The sequence below is a fragment of the Chiloscyllium plagiosum genome, chromosome 3, assembly GCF_004010195.1.
Source record: "Chiloscyllium plagiosum isolate BGI_BamShark_2017 chromosome 3, ASM401019v2, whole genome shotgun sequence".
NCBI lineage: Eukaryota > Metazoa > Chordata > Chondrichthyes > Orectolobiformes > Hemiscylliidae > Chiloscyllium > Chiloscyllium plagiosum.
Window position 1 is genome coordinate 111059332 of NC_057712.1, and position 19178 is coordinate 111078509.

General features: G+C 39.8%; 1 protein-coding gene across 1 annotated transcript in view; it reads right to left on the minus strand.

The window, feature by feature from the left end:
* Window positions 1-19178, minus strand: part of sec63 (SEC63 homolog, protein translocation regulator) — a 114498-nt gene that overhangs the window by 73485 nt on the left and 21835 nt on the right. Inside the window, exon 2 of the mRNA XM_043687079.1 lies at window positions 8257-8356. Within this exon, the coding sequence (XP_043543014.1) occupies window positions 8257-8356 (100 nt within the window). The remainder of the gene's footprint in view (window positions 1-8256; window positions 8357-19178) is intronic.

The window sequence follows — 19178 nt, forward strand, 5'->3', positions numbered from 1 at the left end:
CTGGCTTGTTGTTTTCTTTCAGCCTCCTGCTTGTCTACAGTGGATTGCAGCATCTGCAGTTTTTTTGTCTCCAACTGTGTTAGGAGAAGAACTATATGTGGTCTTAATCACCTTGGCCAAATACAACTCTAAATTTTCAAACTTTTTAAATGTGCAAACATTTGATCTCAGCTTTCTGATGCTAAGCTAAAAGCATTACCGACCCGCGTCAAGCTAATGCTTGAAAAAACTATTTAAAAATAAGTTTCTGCAATCTCTGCAAGGCACTGAAATTAAGAAAAAGAGAAATTAAATGATAAAACAGTTGATTAAATTTGAGCCTAGGACATGAAACTGCAGCAAGTTTCAAAGGACTGAGATGTGTTGTTTCCAACTACAATCATTTTCCTTTGTGCGAAGTGAGACACCAACTGAAAGAGTTTCCCGCTTCCTTCTGGCTCATTTGAATTTCACCAGGGCTCCTTAACATGTTTCTCGGTCAAATACTGCCTTGATGTCAACAGTAGTCACTCTTACCTCCTCTCCTGAATTCAAACTGCTTACCCATGCTTGGACTGAGATTGTGACAAGTTCAAGGGCAGATTGACCCTGGTAGAACCCAAACTCAGCAATCAGCTGATTTTGCTGAAAAAGTGCTGCTTGATAGCATTATCAGTGACACCTTCCATCAGGTTACTGATATCTGGAGGAGTTGACAGAGTGTTAATTTGCTGAATTGAGATTGTACATTGGACTCAATATATTTTCACATTGTTGATTAGATGCTGATGTTTTACTGCATTGCCTAATGTGGGGGCCTTGGTGATATGTTCCTGGACAGTACAGTGAATTGAGAGATGGAGCTATTGTGGGACATGGAGGAAAAACTACAAGTTCAAATATTGGTTAAATGTTCAAGATAATGATCAAAATGTGAGGTTCATGGACTGGCAAAATGGGATAAATGCATGGAAAATAAACAGTGCAAGTTCTAATAGTGGATTTGAAGGTGACTTCTACATTAAATAACAGATTAGGAGGACAAGTAAGCCATTTACCCTCTAACGCCTGCTCTGCCATTTAATAGTATCACTGTTGATCAGCTTATAACCTCAGCCACATTTCTGCCTACTGCTGGAAGCCTTCCACCTGCTTAAATTTCAAAAGACACAATAAAGGGGGGAAAAGATATCTGCCTCACCCTATTTTAAATGGTCAACTCCTAATTTTCAAACAGCGACCCCCAGTCCACAATTCTCCTCTCAGACTAAACATCCTCTCCATATCTGCCCTGTCAAGATTCCTCAAGATCTTGTATGTTCTGGTAAGTCACTTCTTGCTCTTCTAAACATCTGCAGGTACAAGCTTAGTTATGCCCAACCTTTCCTTACAAAACATCAACTAGGTATTAGACTGGTAAACTTTCTCTGAACTGATTCCAGCTGAAAATGTGCTGCTGGAAAAGCGTAGCAGGTCAGGCAGCATCCAAGGAGCAGGAGAATCGACGTTTCGGGCATGAGCCTGAAGAAGGGCTCATGCCCGAAACGTCAATTCTCCTGCTTCTTCGATGCTGCCTGACCTGCTGCACTTTTCCAGCAACACATTTTCAGGTCTGATCTCCAGCATCTGCAGTCCTCACTTTCTCCTCTGAACTGATTCCAACCCATCACATGCTGGACAAAGTTTCTGATGATGTGTGAGCGCGCCCACGGAACGAGCAGAGAGAAAGAAGGCGACACGAGTGGGGGTGACATGTGGGGGGAAGAAGAGCGCGACATGAGCTGGTAGGGGTTGAAGAGAGAGATAAGAGAATGGGGTAGAGAGAGAGAGGAAAAGGGGGAGGAAGAGCCGAGAAGGAGGGGAAAGAGAGAAGACAGATTTTGCTGCAGCAGTTCCAAAAGTCAAGTTACAAGTACAGACTGTAACTTGTATAGATAACAAAAAAAAAGGAATCCTGCAGAACTTTCTACATAGGACTGCACCGTGAAATTCCAATAAACTACGGGTTGAATTAATACAAAATCTAAATCCTTACAGTGTGGAAACAGGGCACTTAGAGTAACGCACCCAGACCCATTATCCCTACCCCTAACATACTTAGCCTACACATCCATGAACACTATGGGCAATTTAGCACAGCCAATTCACCTAACTTGAACATCTTTGGACTGTGGGAGGAAACCGGAGCACCCTGAGGAAACCCACGTAGACAGGGGAGAATGTGCAAACTCCATACAGACAGTTACCAAAGGCTGGAATCAAACCTGCGTTCCTGGTGCTGAGAGGCAGCAGTGCTAATCACTGATCCACTGGAAAATGCAAAGAAGGAATTAGATAGCTGGAAAGAATTTGGAATTTGCTCTGAAATACATGATGAAGAACAGTCAGACCTGTCACAAATGGATTAATACAGAAAAGATCACTGAAAATGAGACAAATCAGCTGCTCAGTGTTTTGAAGAGCAAATGGGCATTACAGATACAGTTGACTCTCATACAGTGACAAAAATAATGCTGAAAGTCTAACTTTTGGTGACATTTGAGAGAGTGCAGATCAACTGACATGAAAGCAATGCTTCTGTAGTGTGAAATATTTCCATTAATTGTGTTTCTGAAACTGCCTACAGAGGCAAGCAACGCAAAGGGCAACTAAAGCAACCCGTTTACAGCCTGAATGGCGGTATTTTTTAATGGGATCCATTTTGCGGAATAAGATTGTGCTCAACTGAAAGGAGATCCCACAAAAGTTGTATTGGCAAGAAGGGAAATGTTCAGGCATCTTTGATAGGTATGTTAATAAATTCTTATGGGGAGATACTAAAAAACTCAAACTGCATGATTAATAACATTGAAGTAATACTTAAGATTCAACATCAGGCTTCAAAGGCTTTAAATATATGGTATAACCATTAAACATAATGGATCGGGAGAAGCATTGAATCGGTAATCTTATTTATGGTTCTTTATTTATCCTTCCATCCCAGATGATGATAGGTCACAAAGATATCAAAGCTGAAGATAATGATGTATAAAAGTTGGCAGTTTGGAAATCAGGACTTTTAAAAAGTTAACAAAATGTGTGCGGTTACAGTTCTGTAATGAGATTTTTATTTTAAGAAACCAGGTCAAACCTACGTGGAACAGTGAACTATGTAATTTCCAACAAAGCATGTGACTTCACAGTTAAGGGATATCTGTGCTGTTGATTGACTAAATGTTTTGGAAGTTGATTTTTTACGTCACAGGAAAAAACTCTGATTTCAATTTCGTTCAGAACCAAGTTTCAATCTAGCTGAAAGGTTTTTAAACTTGAAGTCTCCAGGCTGTAACAATTTGTGTACAGGTTTTTAAGTTGTCAGAACAGAAAACACAGGATTAGAACATCAGAATATAACATGCCCTTATTAAACAATATTGGTAGCCTCATGTGAATGTGTCAATCACAGTAATTTACTACACATGAACTTATGATCTATTAAGCCAGGTTTATCTCTGGCATTGGATTTGCCCTGTCTTGCCATCAGCTGGGATCATTAAAAAAAGAATAGCTACAAAGTTTGATTGGGTAGTTGAACTGGTTATGCACTCAAGATCAGATGTTAGCTTTAAAGTATTGAACTAAAGTACTCCAAAGAAGCAGAGGACACTTTAAGGGCAAATAAAATGTCAAAGAAAAATGGACAAATGAATACTGAAATTTATTGGGTGGTCCTAAGAACATGAAATTAGTTATTTGTAGTGATGCCTCTCACACAAATCTTGCTGATGGGATGTCGAAGTGCAACTGTTTCAACATAGTTTTGATGGGTAAAGTTGCTCTTAGCCTGGAAAGCAAAGGAAATAAAATGAGTTGCTAGAAGCATGGGACAGCAGTGGTATAGAATTCTCTTTGTTAAATATCTTGGGAGGAAATTCTAAAACAAAAGGAAGTACTAGAACAATGTTCTCATTGAATGCAAGAGGTAATTGCGACTTATGGGATAGTGTAGAACAAAACAGAATGAAGGCATGATCTCATTAGCGTAAAAGCGAAAAATTAGGTAAAAAGGAAATTGCCTAGCACAAATGGATTGATGAAAGTCACCAATTATGTGTTTCCCGAAAAGGGGTACCTGCACCAAGAGGTTACTGGGGTTTCTAGAAAAAAGGTGTTGTGCAATGCTACATAGACAACGAAAAATAATAATTTGATATTTCTCAAAATATCTTTTGTGAATATTATGGTATTATCAGCAAAAAGGGAATTAGGTAAATTGTATAAATAACGATTTAATCGCCACAGTTGCCAGTTATTATTGAATTGTTACTTGTATACCATACATACTCGTATATAGGTTGAATTTTGAAGACTTTTTTTAAGCTGAAATTAGGGGGCCAACTAATACATGGGCACAAGTTTTGAGGGGCTGAAATTCATGCTGCAGTTCGAAATACCGTATTATTAGCAAAAGTCGATTTGATCGCACAACTAATCCTGGGTAAAGAAGAAACACACAATGAATTACAGTGAAGGTAATTACCAGATAAAAGCAAGAAACCCTATGAAAATTTTACATGTCAAAGATTCATTTAAATCCTACAAAATCACACTGTTAAACATGGTCATGGCTTGGTGTAATGACACTTAAAATGAAACATTTATTAAATTCTGAATGTGTAAGCACCTTGAACTTCCCCTCCCATTTACTCTATATGTTATGAACTCAGCAACATTAACACATTTGTCAAAGATTTAAAGATATACCAGAATGTAGCTAATATATCTCACTTTTATTCAGATATAATGGCACAATTAAAATGATCAACGTTTTAACAATATTAACTTCTGGATGTATAGTGAACAAAGTGCGATAAGTACCGATAGACTTAGTACTGGTCTGAAAGAATGAATGCATCAAAACATGCTGTAGTAAACCAAGTGCGGTAAGTAGAGTTATGAATGACTGACTAGAGATACGATATAGTAAATAAAGAGCGATGAGTATGAGTTACTGGTATGAATGAATGAATGCGATTTAATGCAGTATAGTAGGGTTGACATATATATGCGATATATGGAAAATACAAGTTTTTTGGCCAAAGTAATGGGTCTATTTATACATGAGATCAACCTATACACGTATATATGGTATATAATGAGTACTTATTGATGCTGGTGCTAGATTGCTTAACGTGCCTCACTTTGAATAAATTTAATATAGATTAAAGATAGACTTTTTTCCTCTCTTCCTTCAACAGCTCTTTGTACCAAGTCCAATATCACCTGAATATGACTTAACACCTTTGCAATCGGCCTAGCAAACCAGTTCATTGCAAAACAGTGGTTGTAGATAGACTCAGTTCTACAGCACGGAAACAGACACTTCGGTCCAACTTGTCCATGCCAACTAGATATCCTGAATTAATGTAGTCCCATTTTCCAGCATTTGGCCTAAATCTCTAAACCATTCCGATTTATGTCCCCATCCAGATGCATGTTGTAGGTGTACCAGCCTCCAACATTTTCTCTGACAGCTCATTCCATAGACACACCACCCTCTGCATGAAAACATTGCCCCTTAGGTGCCTTTTAAAATCTCTCACCTTCAACCTATGCCCTTTAGTTTTGGATTCAACTAACCTGGGAAAAAGATGTGGGCTATTCACTCAATCCATGCCCCTCATGGTTTTATGAACTTTTATAAAGTTCACCCCTCAGCCTTCAAAACTCCAAGGAAAATAGCCCCAGACTATTAAGCCTCTCCCTGCAGCTCAAACCCTCCAATCTCAGCAATATCCTTGTAAATCGTTTCTGAACCCTTTCAAATTTCACATCATTCCTATAGCAGGGAGGCCAGAACTGAACGCAGTATTCTAAAAGTAGCCTAACCAACATCCTGTACAGCCACAACACGACATCCCAATTCCTCCCAGAGCAACATTTCATCAAGCAATAAATGAGCATTAAAAGACAAGAAAAAGAGAATGTAAATTCTATTCTGCCTGTAAAAGAAATCTGCACAATAGTGAGAAATGAAACTGCTTGCTCAACACATTAGGGAGTTTTAAAATAATCATATGCCCTATTAAAACCATAAAAGTACAAATGCACATTTGTACAGCAAAATTTAACACAGCAAGGAAATAATGTTGATATTATAAATATTCTGGTCAAAAGATAGAGATAGAAAATTGCAGTTAAAATGTACTAAAAATTGGCAGTAGGGTGGAGACCAGTCATAGTTTTACAGCAGGAAACAAGTAATGAGAGATCAAGAGGGACAGAAGCACAGTGGGTGGAAAGCATTTTCACTAAAAAGCAAATAAAATAAATAATGGAAAGCTTCATAGACAGAGGGTGGAAAGACTAAATAACTTTGAAGATAGCATGGTCATCTTTTGCAAAGTAATAGATCTTCTACTTTTGAAGTAAATCATTTAACAAATTCAAATCTTAATTGAATATATTCCAGAATCTCTTTCTAGATAATGTAGTCAGTCAAGTACGTACATGCTCAAATTGCAATATCTAATTAAACATCACATTAGCTCATTCTGAAATATTTATTTGAAACATCATTTAAACAAAACATCATTTAAACTGACATTTCATGTGTCCACCTCTAATTGATGTATGCAAGTGTCACACTATTAAACTGTTAGAAAGCTATCTCTAAATTTGAAACAGCCGTACCCTCACAGAATTCAACATTTCAGTTTTCAAATTTATTGTATCCTTTCTTATTTGCATTTCTCTAATCACTTTAGAAGGAATAGCAGAGACAATGATTAAATGGAACAAAAGTACACCCAGAGGTAGGATTTTAATCAAGATTCCAGTGTAAGATTGAAGGATAGCAAGGCAAAGCAAATTATGAAGAAAGGCTCATTATTTTGTTCTTTGGACAGAAAGGACCCCAAATGATGAAAGGTAAACCAGAACTACAGGAGTGAAGGCTGGAAGATAGCATATGGGGGGGGGGAGGGGGAGACAGTTGGTCATGCAAGACAAATTGAGAGGTTTTAAGCTAAAAGCAGGATAATGAAGACTGTATTCAGGGAGGCACTTTACTGCCACACATTAAACATCCAACAAGTTAAGCTACTGATTTGCGACAGCAAAAGCTACTGGCCTTAAACAGAAAGGTTCATGAATCTGCACTAAGTTCCATAAGGATATATTTTCTAATATGCTGCATTATTCTAAACAAAGTATGAATAATTGAGCGAATAATGTATTTTGTTGATTTACCAGTTGCAGTTAAGTCTATGAAGCAAGATGAAACACTTCTGCATTCTCCTTCCACTCTGAATCCTATACGTGTACACAGTGCTTAGGATTCCTCATTAATCAGAAATGCCAGCTCCACTATAGCATGTATTTTGCATGAAGGTGAAGAGTGCCCTAAAGAGATGCTGTTTATATTGTCTTTAATATTACATATTAATTGCAGTTTTGGAACATGTGGTGCAGAAGTCCCAAAACAATAAAGTAACACAGAAATGGGCTCAAGCTTCATGCTGCATGAAATACTGGCTTGTGAACTGCGTTCTTGAATCCTCTCAGTTCCCTCATCTTTACCCTTTCTCCCCAGTTCAATCAGAAATGTATGTTATTTTTGATGTTCATTTCTAAATCCAGATTTGACAGTTTTACAATTAAATTGGAATTTGCAAATAGAATGTCACTATTGCTGGAAGATTGGGATTTCAGTGGTGTAGCTATCCAAATGACAGTAGACAGGTTTCAACTCACATTGCAGCAACTGAATTTTATATAGACAATTGCCCTGAATAGGAAACTAAGGTCTGCAGATGCTGGAAATCAACAGTTGAGACCGTGTTGCTGGAAAAGCTCAGCAGGTCAAGCGACATCCGAGGAGCAGGAAAATCAACTTTTCGGGCCGAAGCCCTTAATCAGATTCCTGATTAATCAGGTACCATGAAATTGTAGCCTATTCAGAGCAATTGAGTGTGTGTTCCTGAAAAAGCGCAGCAGGTCAGGTAGCATCCGAGGAGCAGGAAAATCAACGTTTCGTGCTGGAGCACTTCATCAGAATCCTGATGAAAGGCTCCAGCCCGAAACACTGATTTTCCTGCTCCTCGGATGCTACCTGACCTGCTGCGCTTTTCCAGGAACACACACTCAATTGCTCTGAATAGGCTAGAATTTCATGGTACCTGTGAACCATTGGCAATTGAACCATAAATTTAGGAGCCAGACAGAATTTGATCAATTCGCAAAGTAGAGTTCTCTTCTTCTCCATTAACAGTTAAAAGACTGAAACACAATACTTACTTTAATGTAGGAATTGCACTGTGACCAGATTTTCCTGACCGTAAGCGGTACCATAAGCAATTTCTATGAACTTTTCCTAAAGTCTTTATCCTGCGTTCCTCTGTTTAAGAGTAAAAAAAAAAGAGAATTATTTTCCTGTACACACAAAAAAAAATCAATTCTTTCAAGTATTAACCAATCCAGCGAGCAGGCAAATAGCTTCAAGCTCCTTGCCACAGACATTAAAGGCTGACTTACACGGGTTCTTGTCCACCTTTTTTTGTTAGTTTGTCCATAAGAAATTTCTGTTCCTCAGAACACAGACAATTCACAGAGGAAAATTATCAATCAGGCTTGTCTACTGTTCACTTTTACCTCTGATTTGAACATCCTCTAACCCCCACCCTTTTGGGACAATTTGGATCTGCAACATAGACACAGGGTAAATCAAATTAATGCTCTTCTACCCAAAACTGAGCCTAAATAATCCAAAGCTAACTTTCATTCCAACACAGATCAAAGGTGACCTTGCTATAGAACACAAGCAAAGTTGTGCTGTGAAGCTCAGTGGTAGAATACCAAACCAAGAAGTAGCATTCAATCACATTTTAGCTTTAAATCCTACATCCGTAGCAAGTTATACCCTCCGTAAGAGATTAAAGGACGAGCAGCATGCACCACTGCAGGACACTGCAAAGACTTTTCATAGCTAATGACAGTTTAAGTGCAGTCGCTACAGTGCAAGAAATGTAGTATTCACGAGCAAGTAATTAGAGTGACAACGTTTGCTTTTAATGCCTTAATCCTGGCTGCAGGATAGATGTTGAACAGGGTCCTTTCCCTGCCTGCCTCCAAATAGCTTTTTTAAATATACATATACAGCACATTAAAAGGGGGGGAACCCCTACAAAAGTAGAGACCCTTGTAGTAGGAGATTGGTTAGAAATAAAATTAGGAGGGCAAAGAGGGGCCACGAAATATCTATGGCGGGTGGGCTCAAGGAAGAGAGATCATCTGTATTCACAGAGGAGAAAGACATTGTAACCGGGGATATCAATTTGGATGCCAAGGTTTGATCCTAAGATTAATAAAGAGGAGGTGATAGATGTTTTAGCAGACATCCAGCTGCATAAAACCCTTGAGCTTGATGAAATTTATCCCAGGCAAGGGGAGGAGATTGTTAGGACCCTGTGGATATATTTAATACTTCACTGGCCAAAGGTGAAGTGCAGGATGACTGCAGGATAACTAATTTGGTTCCTTTGTTGAAGAAGGGCAACAGAGATAGGCCAGATAATTTCAGACTAGTTAGTCTGATGTCAGTAGTAGAGAATTTATTGGAAAAAATTCTGAAGGACAGGATTAATGAATAGTTGGAAAGGTAGGGATCAATTAGGGATAATCTGTCTGGATTTGTTAGAGGAAGATCCTGTCTGACTAATTTAATTGATTTTTTTTGAAAGAGGAGAGAGATTTAAAAAGACATGAGGCAATTCATTTTACACAGAGGGTGGAACTTCTTCAGACAGTGGATGTGGCTACAATTTCAATGTTTAAAAGACATTTGAAGACATGTGAATAGGAAAGGTTTGGAGGGATATGGGCCAGGAGCAAGCACGTGAGACTAGTTTAGTTTGGCATGGACTGGTTGGACCGAAGGGTCTGTTTCCATGCTGTATGACTCTATGATAAGGGTACAACAATTGATGTGATTTACATGGACTTCTGCAAGGAACTTGACAAAGTGCCACATGGAAGGTTGGCCCAAAAGATAAGAAATCACAGGGAGCAAGGCAAGTTGCCAAATGATTCCAAAATTAGTTTACAAGTAGGAGACAAAGTGTGATGGTACAGGATTGCTTTGTAATTGGAAGTCTGCGGCCAGCAGTGTACCACAGGGATCAGTGCTAGGACCCTTGCTGTTTGTTGTTTATATTAACAATTTGGATGTGAATGTATGATTTGGAGATGTCGGTGTTGGACTGGGCTGTACAAAGTTAAAAATCACATAATACCAGGTTATGGTCCAACAGGTTTAAATGAAAGCACTAGCTTTCGGAGCACTACTCCTTCATCAGGTGGTTGTGGAGGACATAATTGTAAGACACAGTATTTATAGCAAAGGTTTACAGTGTGATGTAACTGAAATTATACATTGAAAAATACCTTGATTGTTTAAGTCTCTCATCTGTTAGAATGACCATGACAGTTTCACTTCTTTCATATGTAAATCACAAAACCTTTTTTAAAAGTTACATTCTCAGGTAAACTGTAACAATTGGTGTCAGCCCAGATAAGATGTTAAGATGTTGAATTTGTTAGCCCCCTGTGTTCTGTTGTCTGTGCCATAATGTTTAGACTGATTCTACAAAGTAACTTTGTAACATTGTACTTGGCTCAAACACTGCTGTATGAATCCTTGTAAGACTCAGTTAACTCATTTTTTAGATTAGAAACAGCCTAAACATTATGGCACAGACAACAGAACACAGGGAGCTAACAACTTCAACATCTTATCTAGTCTGACACCAATTGTCATAGTTAGCCTGAGAATGAAACTTTTTAAAAAACGTTTTGTGATTTACATATAGTCATTCTAACAGATGAGAGACTTAACAAACAATCAAGATATTTTTCAATGTATAATTTCAATTACATCACACTGTAAACTTTTGCTATAAATTCTGTGTCTTACAATTGTGTACTCCACAACCACCCGATGAAGGAGCAGTGCTCCGAAAGCTAGTGCTTCCAATTAAACCTGTTGGACTATAACCTGATGTGAATGTAGAATGAAAGTTTGCAGATGACAAAAATTGATGGTGTTGATAGTGAGAAGGATTCTCTCAGGATGCAGTCTAATATTGATCAGTTGGTAAATTAGGTAGAGCAATTGCAGATGAAATTTAATCATGATAAATGCGAAGTGATGCATTTTGGTTTGGGAAGTCTATTAAGGGAAGGATACCCCCTAAGGGGTACTGCGGAACAAGGGACCTTGGTATACAAATCCATTGATCCCTGAAGGTGTCAGCACAGATAGACAAGGTGGTGAAAGTGACATATGGGATAATGGTCTTCATTAACCAGGGCACAGAATGTAGGAACAAGGAAGCTTTGTCACAAATTTATAAAATATTGGTTCGACCACAGATGGAATACTGTGTGCAGTTCAGGTTGTGAGACTAGTAGAAGGATGGGATTGCAATGCAAAGGAGATTTAGCAGAATGCTGCCTGGGATGAAAAGTCTCAGTTATGAGCATAGGCTGGGTTTGTTTTCTTTGTAACAGAAGCTAAGGGGTGACATGATTGACGTATACAAAGTTATGAGAGAAATAGATAGAGTAGATCGTGAGAATCTGTTCCCCATGGCAGATGTGTCCAAGGCCAGAAGTCATAAGTTTAAGTTGAGGATCTATTGTGCAGATTTGAAGAAACATTATTTCACTCAGAGGGTGTTAGATGCATGGAATATGCTACCCAAGAGGCTGGTGTTCAAGGTCTGTCATTCATTTATCGGATATGTGCCTCAACAAGCCATTCGAGGATATTTGCACTGAATGGAATTGATGCATGTTTATGGGAGGAATAAACCTTCAGAGTGGAAATAGGCACAATTTAGGTGATTTCATTATCAAACCATGAGATGCTATTCATGCACAAATGGTCATCAGATCCCTCAGAAAATGCAGAATATACAATTCAGTGGATGGAGAGGAGGATGCAGCATTATGAAGGGACAATTCTGAAAGCAAAGTGTCAAACCTGATCCAGAGCAGGATCCTTAAATCAACTACTTGCGTCAGATGCTGCTTGACATCAATAAAGTATTTCAATTGTGTAATTAATTCGATTAACCATGTCACATTCAAAATTAATGACTGATATTCTTGATTTACACTTCAAAACAGTGACCACCCAGGATACGACCTCCTCTTTCTCAAAGGTCAACTTATATGGCACAATCCATGACATAGCTTTGTTTTCATTTCATACTTGCACACCAGAATCTCTAAATCAGAGAATCTCAGAACAAAACTGTTTTAAATTTGAAGCACATCACCAGCTTGTTCAAGCAAATTCCTGTTGCATAACCTTTCTAGTTGCTTAGTAAAATCGTAAGGATTTATTTCCCCAAGCGAAGGAAGTAATTAAGGCTTCCTCTGTGAATTTGCCTTGGCTAATCTACCAGCAATATCATAAACAGACAAGACAACATGTTCTTAATGACTTTTTTGAAATTATGTATGAAACACATGCCATTTTTGTCCCTTGCCAATTAAGATTGGAATATTTATGAATTTTTTTTAAAATCAGAATTCGTCTAGCTTTTCTCCAAGATGTGAATTCCTTCTTCCCCAATAGGTTCTCTCATATCAGAAATAACTATTCAATTTGTAGTCTCTAACTGATTGGTGTCCAACAAGATAACTGTAGCTCAGCCACTGCTTTCCTACCCGATTGTATTCTATACTAGTCCCTAACATCGCAAAAATAACATGCCTGGCTAAAGTACAACACACTTTTATATGAAAGAATTGCAGTCAACCACATGGTGTTTCTCTTTGCATTGAACAAAATTGAACATACAAGTATCGAAACCCAACTTTGGTAGCAGCAAAAATCCACTTTTTGTGAAGGATTGTACACTTTTATTCTTTCATGAGACATTACATCATTGGTAATTCCAATATTGTTTCCCATTTTTAACTGCATTTAAAAACAGTAGCTAGTCACCTTCAGCTGTTGCAGTCCATGTGGTACAAGTAAATGCATGGTATAGTTAGGAATGGAGTCCAGGATTTTGATCAGTAAAGGAATGGTTAGCGTGTTTTGAGAATATTTGTAGCTCAGGTTGAGGTTATGGATGTAGGTTTGCTTGCTGAGCTGGAATGTTCATTTTCAGATGTTTCGTCACCATACTAGGTAACATCTTCAGTCATCTTAGCCGGAGGTTCACTGAATGGTGACAAAGTGACCTAGAATGGTGACAAAGTGTCTGCAAATGAACCTTCCAGCTCATCGAGCAAACCTACATCCAGAATGAATGATTGTATAGACAGAATGACATGTGGTTTGAAGAGCAACACAAAAGCAGTAGTGCTTCCTTGCATCTGCAGGCCTACATTGTGGAGATCTTGGCTAGGAAGATGCTGCCAAAAGAGGCTCTATAGACTGCTGCAGTACATCTTATTGATGGCACACAATGTTGTAGTGGTGGAAGGAGTGAATGTATGTGATATTGGGTTGGGGTACTAATCAAGTGTACTACTTTTCCTGAATGATGTCAAGCTTATTTTTGTTGCAGCTGCACCCATTCAGGCAAATGGAGGATATTCCATCACAAACTTGATTTGTGCTTTGTCAAGACTGATGGTGATTTGCTCTAGTAGTCATACTATTTATATGGCTCATTGAATTCAGTTTCTGGTCAACTTTATTCTCCTGATTAAAATAGTGGATGGACTCAGGTATGGAACTTTCTTTTTAAACTTCATTCATGGGCATTTATCATCCCAAATTATCCTGAAGTAAGGAGTTGTATTCTTGAACCACAGCAGTCTTCAGTTTTTAGGTAATGCCAATGAATGCCCAAAGAAGATGGTTAGATTTGCTTTTGTTGGGGATGCTCACTGCCAAGTGCTTAAATGGAGTAAATGTGATTTGTCACTTATCAGCAACAGGCTGTATGTGGTCCAAATCTTGCCGCATATGGACAGCGAATGCCTCAGAATTAGAGATATTCAAATGGTATCAAACACTTACAAACATCACCACTTCAGACATAATAATAGAAGGAAAGTCATTTATAGAGCAGCTGGAAGATGTTGAGGCCTGGAACCCTACACTCAGGAATTTCTGCAGCAATGTTCTGCAACAGAGGTGAGTGACTTCCAAACACATGTATCTTCATTTATGCCAGGTATAATTCCAACCAACTGTGAAATCGGAAACACCTCCCCACAACAACTTATGATTGAAATAGGGCTTCCTCAACACTACACAGTAGGGGATCTAAGACGGCAGCGATCTGAGAAGATCACACTGCAGAGCTTCGCATCGCAGCAGGAGCACGATGGTTCTTTAACCTGCCCAACCCAGGTCATCAGGATTTCTTGGGGCGTTGGAAAGATTGTGGAGCCCCAAGAAACATTTAAAAATTGACTTACCTGTATTTTCAGCTGTCCAGAAATGCCTAAACAGGGAGGAGGAGCATCCGAGGACAGGTCTGCAGCTCAGCCTGCAGCAGCCTCAGAGCCAATTACTGTCCAGGACCTGGTGAACCAGCTCTCGTAATCTTGTGAGATGCTGGGGAAACAGATTGAAGAGAAGCTGGCTCCAGTCTCTCTCATGCTGCAGAAGCATGAGCAGCAGCTGGGAGACCTGGAGAAGAGGACGGATGAGGTGAAGCACAGGGTCACAGTGGTGGAAGCTGATGCCAGTTCATTCAAGGATGAGATCCAAGCCCTGAAGACGCAGGTTCATAACTTGCGTGACCAAGTGGATGATCTTCAAACCAGGGGCAGAAGAAAAAACATTTGGATCATCGGTCTGCCTGAGAGTAAGGAAAGTGAGCAGCCTGTGGAATTTGTTGAAGATTGGCTTCTGAAATTCCTTGACTTGGAGGCTGGCATGAGAGGATTGAAGATAGAGAGGGCTCACCGGGTTGCAGCATGGAGGTCGGGTCTGGGCCAACATCCTCATCCTTTCCTGGTGCAGTTCCATCATTACCGGGATAAGGAGAGAGTCATGGAGGTTTCCAGACTCCAGGGGAAGGATCCAAAGGCCCTAATTTACGAGGGGTCTAAGATCATGTTTTTACAGGACTTTTCAGCAGTGATGATCCAGAAACGAAAATCGTATGGTGTCAAGAGAAGACTGAGGGAGCTTGGGATTCAGTACTCCCGGAGATATCCAGCAGTGCTTCGGATCACCTTAGATGGATCCACGCATCTCTTTGACACATCGGAGAAGGCAAGAGACTTTGTGGACAAACTAACCTAATTTAAACAATTGTAGTATGTATAAATATTGTTGCTTGGGTATGTGTTTATCATTCTGTAAAAGAAATGGAGGAAATCCGGTTGGAGCTTTGTTTTTCCCTTTTTTTCCCTCTATTGAGAATAATTTGATTCAAACTATGTCTGGCAGTGGTTAAGATGTACATTTTAAATTTCTAACTTAGGACATGCCAAAGGATGGGTGGGGTATATATTCCCCCTTTTCTTTTATCAAAGAATGTTTTTTTTATTCATATTGATATTCTGTGGGGTGTTTATTCTTTTTAGCTTGTGCGTGTGATGCAGCTCTAGCTGGGAGAAGTGAAGGTGGTTGAGATGGTTAGATGCCTATTTATGGGCAGTTCAGGATGGGTAGTTGCCCCCTCCAGGCAGGGGGTGAGTTCCCCTACTCAGCGCTATTGGCGCTTTATATGTTGGTTTGTTTTCTGGTTTTTGTTTTTTATTTGTAATAATTTTGCATGTAGTGGTTTTAGTTTATGTAGCTGAGCCTTATGCGACACTAAGGCTCAGCAATTTGTGGTTTGGGTTCCTCCTCTGGAATTTAAATGTAATTGCAGAAGATTGTGGCTAATGATTTGATTAAATGGTGTACCTGGAATATCAAGGGAAGTCACTCACCAATTAAGAGGAAGAAGGTACTCTTGAGAAAGGAGAAGATGGATATTGCTTTGTTACGGGAGACACATTTGGATAACAAGGAGCATCTGAAATTAAGCAGAATGGCTTTGACAGAGTTTAATTTTCATCATTTAACACCAGAAGTAGGGGAATGGCTATATTGGTTAGGAAAAATCTCATTTAAATTGTTAGAATGTGTTAAAGACACATACGGGAGGTTTGAAATTCTTAAAGCCTTGATAAATGGGGAAGAATATGGTGTTTTAAATGTTTATTGTCCCCCAGCTCATCCTCTTAAATTCTTGGTAGATGCTTTTTCTAAACTGATAAGTCTCAAGTCTCGGCACATTATAGGGGGAGATTATAACTGCCTCAAGGACCCCACAGTAGACAGGTTGCCTAAAGGTCCCTCAATACCTCTGCACAAACTAAACAGTTATTGGGTCTGTGTGGGGAATTATGGTTGGTGGACGTCTGGAGGTGTCTCCACCCGACAGGTAGGGATTTCACGTTTTTCTCCAATCCGCATAGATGTCACACGAGGATTGATTTTTTTTCTGACCCCTGCGGTAATCCTGGATCTGGTGGCATCTTGTACGATTGGTAATATTGCCATCTCTGATCATGCTCCAGTGTACCTCATGGTTAAGACTAAGGATGTTACAGTGGATTCAAGATACTGGCGAATGGACCCCTTTATTCTCATGAACAGTAAGTTTGTGGAGTATTTCTGTAGGGAATTTCGGACATTCCCAGGCATCAACGTAGACTCAGTTGACAGATCATCTGTTCTCTGGGAAACTGCCAAAGCAGTTTCCCTAGTTATTTCATATTCCACCAGTAGGAAGCGACAGAAGGGTGAGCAGCAACGCTTCCTTGAAGCACAGTTGAAGGCAGCCAGGACAACCTATTTTGACAGACCCTCGTTGGTCAAACTACAGAAGATTACGGCACTGCGATCTGCACTAAATTCACGCAGATGGCAAAGATGGAGCTGGCTTTTGCAAAGCAAAGGTTATATGAGCATGGTGACAAGCCAGGCAAATACTTAGCATACCTTGCCAGAAAGAGAAGTGCCCCGCAAACCATTACAGCGATTAGGGAAGAGTCTGGGAACCTAACGTGATTTTAAAAAGATTAATGTGGCGTTCCAGAGATTCTACTCTAAATTATAGCAGTCTGAGAATTGAGAGGAGGGGCTGGCCAAAATTGAATCCCTTTTTAGAGATCTGAAGCTCCCGGGTGTAACTCCCGAACAACAGTCCTTTCTCAATGCCCCATTTTCAGAGCAAGAAGTGCAGGAAGCTGTGAGGCAACTTCAGAATGGAAAGGTGCCCGGTCCTGACGGACTTCCCAGTGAATTCTATAAGAAATTTATAAGTATACTGTCAGGCTCGATGCTGAATATGTTTAATGATTCATACAGTCATGATTGTCTCCCACCACCTCTGAGAGGGGCCAATATTTTACTTATCCTTAAAAAAGGGAAGGATCCGGAAGACTGTGCTTCATACAGGCCCATCTCGCTCTTAAATGTGGACTTTAAGTTCCTCTCACAGGCTCTCGCGTTAAGGCTGGAGACTGTGTTACCCTCTATTATTGAAGAGGATCAGACGGGCTTTATAAAGGGTCGCAGATCCTCCAATACTGTTAGGAGGCTGCCTAACGTAATTCAAGCATGCCAACAGCAGTCAATACAGGGATTGGTACTTTCTTTAGATGCAGAGAAGGCATTTGACCAAGTTGAGTGGCCGTACCTTTTCTATACTCTAGACCAGTTTGGTCTGGGCAAAGTTTTTATAAGATGGGTAGGGGTTCTCTACAGTGAACCTCTCACGGCGGTCATTACCAACGGGGTACGATCAAGCAATTTTAATATTTCTAGGGACAGCCGGCAGGGCTGTCCCCTTTCACCATTACTTTTTACGTTGGTGATTGAACCGTTGGCAGAGGCCACTCGTGAGGATCTCAATATATCAGCTCCATAAGTGGTGTCAAAATTACAAAAGATCTCGCTGTATGCAGACGATGTTCTAATTTTCTTGACAAATCCAGCAGTCTCAGTGCCTTACCTGATACAATGCATTCACGCGTTTGGTGCTTTTTCAGGGTATAAGATTAATTTTGCTAAATCAGAGGCTATACTTATGGGTGGTCTTACGAAAGAGTTGGCTCGAGAGTGACTATAGATTCCCATTTAGGTAGTCACAGGGGGGGTTGTGTGTATTTTGGCATATTCATTACTCCAGTTCTGGATTGGCTGTTCAAAGCCAATTTTACTCAATTATTTGAAAAAATTAAACAAGATCTCCAGAGATGGGAGGCACTTACAGTCTCGTGGTTGGGTCAGATAGCCCTTATTAAGATGAATATTCTCCTTCATTTGCTATACCCTATACGGATGCTCCCCCTGATTTTCAATAAACAAACACTCAGGAGACTGAACGGTTGGTTCAGCTCCTTTATCTGGCACCATAAACAGCCCCTCATTAAATTTGCCAAACTGCAGTACCCTCACAGATTTGGGGGGGGGGAAAGAGTAGACCTTCCGGACATTAAAAATTACCAATTACCCTCGCTTTTGACCTACATGAGTGATTGGGTTTGTGGGGATCCTCTTTCAATATGGCTAGATATCAAAGCCTCCCAGGCAAGGTGTCCCCTTACCAGTTTGCTGTTTTTGGACAAGGTGAGGACAGTTAGGGAATATTGCCATAACCCAATAGTCATCAATACTGTTAAAGCATGGAGAGCAATTCGGCAGATGGAAGGTAATATTAGCAAAACATCTTTGTTTACACCTTTAGTGGTATGCCGGGTTTTCAACCGGGTATGATAGATTCAGGATTTAAACGTTGGGCAGCTAGGGGTGTATCTTGCATGGATGATTTATTTGAGGGAGAAGTAATAATGTCCTTCTATCAGTTAGTACGGAAGTACGAGTTACCTAATAGAGACCTCTTTCATTTTTTTCAAGTTAGGGATTTTATTCAAGAAAAGACCACAATTTTGACTGATCCCTACAAATCTGACATACAAAGAGGGGTACTAAGGGCTAAGAGTACACTCTCTGTCAGTACTTTATATCATCAATTGGGGGGTGCCACCTCAGATGAGTCTGATTGGCTCTGCAAGATGTGGGAAAGAGAGCTGGGTGTTGACATTTCTTCAGAGGCATGGAAGGATATTTGGGAGAATGCAAGGAAGGTATCACTTTGCAATAGGACCCATACTTTACAGTTAAAGATTCTCCACAGGGTCCACTTAGTCCCAGACTGTTTGTCAAAATTTAAACCAGGGAT